The sequence below is a fragment of the Andrena cerasifolii genome, chromosome 3 (genome assembly GCF_050908995.1).
Source record: "Andrena cerasifolii isolate SP2316 chromosome 3, iyAndCera1_principal, whole genome shotgun sequence".
Taxonomy (NCBI): Eukaryota; Metazoa; Arthropoda; class Insecta; order Hymenoptera; family Andrenidae; genus Andrena; species Andrena cerasifolii.
Window position 1 is genome coordinate 10,111,916 of NC_135120.1, and position 6,746 is coordinate 10,118,661.

Here is a 6,746-nt window from a genome sequence, read left to right on the forward strand (position 1 = left end):
GAAGACAGCTAGGTTGCCATGGCGCTGGTGGTTTTCGCCGACGACGCGTTATGCACACCCTCCCCAGCGCTGGCCAAACAATCCACCCTCCGCGATTCAATTCGCACGGGGCCCGCCTTCGAAACACCCCCTAACCTGTCCTCTGCCCCGTCCTGACAGATCCTATCTTCCGTGAATCGTGCGTGGGAGTGAAATCTGCTGGCGTAAACGCTGTGCCCAGCGAAGCAGAAGATGATATCGCCCTCCATTGACAGCGACGGAACACGAAAGTGGTTACAGTAATGAATGGCTTTTTATGCCGTGAGTTACGTATCGATCGGTATCTCAGGATTGTCGGCTTCAGATATTGGATTTTTAACGTTCGTTCCCGAGTATGGGACACGGTCTTAAAAACGATACGCATTGGGAGTCTGGAGAGCGGTTCGCAGCTCAATTCTTCGAAGGATATACAATTTTTTATACCGAAACCAAGCACAGTGTCTCCTCGCTGCTTCGCTTCTGCTCTCGGGAATGGAAGGGTCGCGTTCGACGAAAAAATCGTCTCATTCCCTTCGCGTCGATCGGTTCGCGACCGTCATTCACCGCAGGACCGTCGACACCGGCCATCGCCACCGGTTCGCGATGTCGTCGACGTAAAACAGACGAGACATCAAATCGGTTCTGCTTCTCTGCTTGCAGCAACGTAGCTGCATCGATCCTCCATCCAGATACTCGAAGTAACAGCCTCGTTATCGAAGGTGCGCTCGCGTAAGATCGCGAGGCTTGGCGTCGGTGGTGGAGGATTGACAGCCTCCGGCAGGGCAGGTACCGAGGGCAGCAGAGTGATCCAGGAGGCGAAGGCGGACCAGGTGCAAGCTACCAAGGAGGGCCTAGCACCTGGCCTCGTCTAGAGAATCTTGAACCAGGGGGGGGGGGGGTGACGGGTAACAGCACCTAAGGGCGGGTGGGGGGATGCAGCTCGAAAGGGTGGCGGCATGGATGAGCCCTCGCTGGAGGCTCTCATGCAGGCGGGCATCATCTTCGTGGTCGGTGTCGCCATCATCCTCTCGAATCTCCTCATCATCGCCACCTACCTCAATTTCCGTGGTAAGTACTCCATAGCAACGTGAATATTCTGCGTGAATGGTAGAGAGTGATTTACCGCGAGATAAACTCGAGGGTAGTTCTCCGTAGTGTAGACGACACGTGTGGAAGAGACCCTGCCCCCGTTATATACAATTTCTTTACGGATACTTAAAATACAGAGTGCTCTTGAATTGTTGCTACAGATATTAAATATGTGACCGTAGTAGTGAGTATAATAGAATTAATCTTGTCTGTGATGTAAATCATCCCTCTGTATTAGCATTTCATGCGATCACTCTGTATATTTGTTGGGTATATCGATGGATTACACGTTTATATGGAATTTTGAAAGTTCACGAGGTAACTGTCCTAGAAGTACACCCCTGTGCGTGTAGCTTTGATCTAAATTCAATCTAATTAAACGCATGCATTCGTTGGTGACAACGGTACTTTTTATGTTTGTACAACCAGTACTCGAGATACGTTCCTTTGAAACTGATTGCTCGTAGAATTATAGAATAGTGCATTAGAAGCTCGTTCCACGTCCCCTGTAATCTGTTTACGTCCTTCCAGATGACCACGCGATCGTCATCATTGTAAAACATTGCCACCTTTCATTGTCACCAGGGTACCCTTTAATTTCGTCGCGAATACTGTTGATTTAAAGCTCCGCCCCACTGACCCTGCTGCCTGAGAACGTAACTTTGAGCGTAACGCAGGCGCTCCTAGCTGGTTACTCCGGATAAATAATGACTGTCGCACCGCATAGGTCCCTCCGAGGTGATAAACTATTACTTGCTGTCTCTCGCATCGGCGGACCTTCTTTGCGGTCTGCTGGTGGTTCCGCTCTCGGTGTATCCGGCGCTGATACGAAGATGGGTCTATGGGGACATCGTGTGTCGCCTCATTGGTTATTTGGAAGTTACCCTGTGGGCGGTATCCGTCTACACCTTCATGTGGATCTCCGTCGATCGTTACTTGGCCATCAGGTATACACGAGCAAACTTCTCATTAGCTCTAAAGTACAGCTCCGTTTGCTTTCTGTTGGAACAGTGCAGTAGAGCTGCAAAGCTGATTCAGCGGCTCTACTCTGCTCCCTAATGAATTTCTGAGAAATCGAATTCGATGACAAAATACATTCCTACGTGATGCAATGCAAGTGTAATACATGTTGAACACGAGGCACCTACTTGGGTTTTTCAGAAAGCCACTGCGATACGAGACCGTGCAAACGAAGACGCGATGCCAATGCTGGATGGTGTTCACGTGGATCAGCGTGGCGATGATGTGCTGCCCACCACTGCTAGGTTTCCAAAAGCCAATATTCGATCGGGAGGCGTTCATCTGTATGCTGGATTGGGGCAACATGGCCGCTTACACCATCACTTTGTCGATCCTCGTGCTGGGCCCATCGGTCATCACCATCGTCTACACTTACTCCTACATCTTCACGATGATGAGGCGGCTGCGGTCCGGTGTGCTGATACACGACAAGGAGTACGCGACTGCTCTCTCGGAGAACCTGAGCAATCCGAGTCACCTCATGTCCTTTGTCCTGGTGATGACTTTCTGGATGTCCTGGGCCCCGTATGCCGGTCTCCAGATATACGCTGTCGTTAACGGACCGCCTCAGGTAAACCGAACACTATTTTATTACCCGGGACGTTAGAAGTCGGGAGTCACTAACCACACGAGCCTCCGACATTCTGAGGATGTTAGAAAGTAAGAGCAACTGTTTGAAAACTCTTGAGCACCTGCTAGATGGTCAAGGTAAGGTAACTGGAAAGCTGCTTTGTACAGGGTGGAGAAAATTAGTGGTCACAGATTTTCTAGATTAACCCTGACACGTTCAGTTTTGATGTAAGATTACAGGTGCAGGTGCTACACCTGATTGCACAAAAATTAATAACTAATAAAAAGGATCATAAGTTTAAAGATGCCTCCTTATATCCCAAAAGAGTTTAATGCAATATTAACAATAGTTTCGTAAAAAAAAAATAATAAATTTCAGGGGCTGTTGCACGAGAAGCCCCCCTTAAAGACACTTTGTGAGGAGAGCAAAGAAACGGCTGAGATCAGATCGGAACAGATTAGAAAGGAGTACATCCTCTTAGGGACGTACTAAAGCTATGACCACTTTAGCAGAAGACGATACAGTTAAACCTACGCCTAGACACTCAATCTGTCTGTAGAAGGTTTCTTAACAAGTAGGCAGTAGCTAATTCCACTAAAACAGAAAACCCCGTTAATAACCTTAATAACTCTAACAACTTCACCCTTTCGGAGCCGTCTACATTCTGTTCCCTAGGAATCCAACAAGTATATCCAGGTGTTCCGTGTCTCGTCATTTATCCTGTATATCCCACAAGGTATCCAGCATTCCCAACTAACGTTCCCCTTTTGAAACGCTGCAGGTACCGTTCCTGCACTTCGCGGTGGTGTGGCTAGGGGTGACGAACAGTTTCTGGAAGGCGGTGGTCCTCGCAACCCTGAGCCCGCAGTTTCGCCTGGCAGTTCGTGTCCTCTGTCTGACGCTGTGCTGCCGTCACAGACGACTTCCGCCGGAACTGCTCGGCCTCGACGACGACGATTAAACAAGCCAAAACGCCTACGAGAACAAGAGGGGAAACGCTATTATTTGCGCTCGCGGGCGCTCTGCAACGCGCCTCATTTCTAGAGCATCGCTTCTCGTCTCGGTATCGAGATCGTTCTCGTATCCGTCGCCGTTCTCTCGGAGTCTTCTCCGGGGGCTGAGACTGAGATTCTCCGTTCCGTGAAAACGAACCCTGCGTCGTACCGCCCTGGGCGCCGCGTGATCGAACGCGACCGACGATTACCGTGACCGCCGCGCCGTGCCGCGTGCGACAAACCTTGATCCGAGCATCGCGAAACATCGGGATTTACAGATTCGCAGAATAGGGGACGATTTGAAAACGGTTGCTCATCGTGGTACTACTAGGCACGGATGTAAGATCTCTTCGACTCCCGGCATTCAGCCGCTGCCGATTTTAGGACGCTTCGAAATATCTTGCCGTTTTACGCGACCTCTCACTTGTATAAGATTTTTTAGTGCCCCCCCGAGAGTCGCGTTCCTAGCCGAGCGAGTCCGCATCCGCCAGGGGGGGGGGAGGGGAGGGTCATAGCTCGGTCGAGTACAATAAATAATCTAATCAACGAGTAATCGAACGGCACCGTAACAAAATCGGGATTCGAGCAGTACTAAATTTAACGATCATCCTCGATTCTATTTTTAGGCGAGTTCAATTTATCGGATTACCGAACCCTGTCGCGCGTTACTATGACTCCGACGTCTGTCGTTCGCGCAGCTAAAAGGTATACAGCTAAACTAAAAGTGACATAGATGACGGCGCGCCCGGCGACGGGCGCGCTGGCTCGCTTCTTTAAAATACATTCAGATCACGTAAACGTATAAGCGTAAGGATATTCCTTTTTTCTATACGATTTCAAGTTAAATATAGTCGATTATATACACAGACACGTCTACAGTCTATTATCGTCGAGGTATTCCTAATGCCTTTGCTAAGCAATTGAGAGAGACAGAAGCGCTGATAGGAAGCGCGGACGAACGGGCGATACGATGGAATCGAGGCTCAGCCTGGCGAGAATCCTGGCGCCAGGAGACGACGATCTTTGGACGCGAGGCGTCGGCGGAGCTCCCGAAGGGACGACTGTCGAGTTCGCTGGCGCGCCTGCACACCGTCTCCAATCTCGCTTCGCTCAAACAAAGATTCGTCAGAGTCCGCTCGATCGATGGTGTGCGACGACGCTCCCCTTTTCCTTTATGTCCACCCCACCCCCCTCTTCCCCCTGTTCGCTTTTGCTTTTCCCTTCTTCGCGAAACGATCGCGTACGCGAGGGCGTTTCAATAACTAACCGTTGCCTATCTACGTCGTAAGATCACGCTCAATAAGTATCGTAGCGAGCCGCGGAACGAGGAACAGCAGGTTTCCACGTGCGAACCGATGCAGTTGCATAATACCAATCACCGTCGCGAGATTAGGGAGCAGATGGGTTCCGTTGCGGCGAGCCGAATCAACCGCAGGATGGATAAAGAGAAAATAAAACGGCAAGCTGATGTACGCAATGAAAAACAACAGGAAAAAAAACAACAAAAAAAAAAGAGAACACTAGGTCAATTAACGGAGATGCCTCTACGAATGCGACGCCGCGTCGATCTGCGCGCCCGTAGAACGCCCATGATTTAATCGACGAGGGGGATCCGATTCGCGACGATTTTACGCTTTTTTTAACGCGCTTCCTCCTCTACTCGACGACGCGATCGGCGCCCCTTCAGCTCTCTCTCTCTCTCTCTCCCTCTCTCTCTCTCTTTCTCTCTCTCTCTCTCTCTCTCTCTCTCTCTCTCTCTCTCTCTCGTCTCTGTCAGAAATTGAAGAACGACTTCTCTTGGACTTCCCCTTTGTACATTTGCGGAGGATGATAGACAATGTTCCTCCTGAACGTTCAACCCTTAGGCACCACTCGACACCCTTCGTTCAGATGACAGATCACTTTCGGTGTCTGACTCTGGGGAGATCCGAGGCTGCTTCTGAGAATGATTTATTGGACACACAGCAAAATCTGCGTTGAATGTGATTCGAGAATGGTTCATCGAACACCGGTGTTTTTATCAAACGGGCTTCAGTTTCCCTTGAAACGATTATCAGGCTTTTTTTTATTAAGGGTTTTTTTTGCGGTGTTCTGGTTAGTTCGTGGTTTCAAACACAGGTAAATCAAGAATGAAATTCGTCATTATAAGATTGCTGAATAAGAAGGGCGTGAAAGGTCAACCTACTCGACCGCGGCTCGTTTCTATTGGAAATCTAATTTATTGGACGCTTCGGTTTCTTATTCGAGACAGCCCGATGCGGAGGGAGGGGCAGAAACTTGGCGAAAACTGTTTTCCGTGGGTGGAGGGAAAGCAGTGCTATAAATAGAACGGGCGGTACATTTATAGCCCGGTGTTCTGCAGCGAATAAAGTCGCATAGAGCAGTTACAAGTGTACAGCTACAACTTTCATATAACGCGAGTCGAGTCGCCTTATTTTAAGAGCGACACTTGGGCATGCGAGGGGACACGAGCTACTTTCTTCAAGAGCGGAAAGCCCGTGCCCCAGAATGGCGTTCGTAATCAAGTGTTATTAAAATAAAAAGATTTAGGATATTTTCAAGCAAATGGTCCTCGTGGATGCGGACACTAGCTGACGTTCTCGGAAGCAATCACTGGGGGGGGGGGGGGACAGGTTTAGACGCCGCGTCGCTCTTTCAGCTGCTTCGTTCAAGAGTTTGTAAGGTATCCTTTCGTCGATCTGCGTAGGTCAATGTTAATGGCGAGGTACTATATCTGCAAGCTCGACGACGAACAAGGAGACCCTATCTTCTCGAGATCTTGGCCGAGCTTTCGACAGCTTCCTCGGGGCTGTGCTGAATTAAAACACTCTGCCTCCCGTGTTCTTGCTCTCAGACTTCGGCATCGGTGGACTGAATTTTACGGCCAGCGAAATTCCTTCGCGCAGAGTGGCTGCAGTTACGCGCACTGACGCGGAAATAGAAGAAACAAAACACTTCCGTTCTCTATTCGATTTCTGTAGACGATGAATATTCAGTTGCAGCTTATGCGCAAAGCGAGGAGCAAGCGATTTGCACTTCTGAAGCCTGAAAGT

At 49.6% G+C, this 6,746-nt stretch overlaps 1 protein-coding gene across 2 annotated transcripts in view; it reads left to right on the forward strand.

Moving 5' to 3' along the window:
• Positions 1 to 4,561, forward strand: part of Dopecr (G-protein coupled receptor DopEcR) — a 58,651-nt gene extending 54,090 nt beyond the window's left edge. For both annotated transcript variants that reach the window (XM_076809304.1, XM_076809303.1), the window contains exons 2-5: positions 679 to 1,086; positions 1,835 to 2,054; positions 2,269 to 2,698; positions 3,480 to 4,561. In XM_076809304.1, the coding sequence (XP_076665419.1) occupies positions 975 to 1,086; positions 1,835 to 2,054; positions 2,269 to 2,698; positions 3,480 to 3,659 (942 nt within the window). In that variant the 5' untranslated portion in view covers positions 679 to 974 and the 3' untranslated portion in view covers positions 3,660 to 4,561. The remainder of the gene's footprint in view (positions 1 to 678; positions 1,087 to 1,834; positions 2,055 to 2,268; positions 2,699 to 3,479) is intronic.
• Positions 4,562 to 6,746: the final 2,185 nt, after the last annotated feature.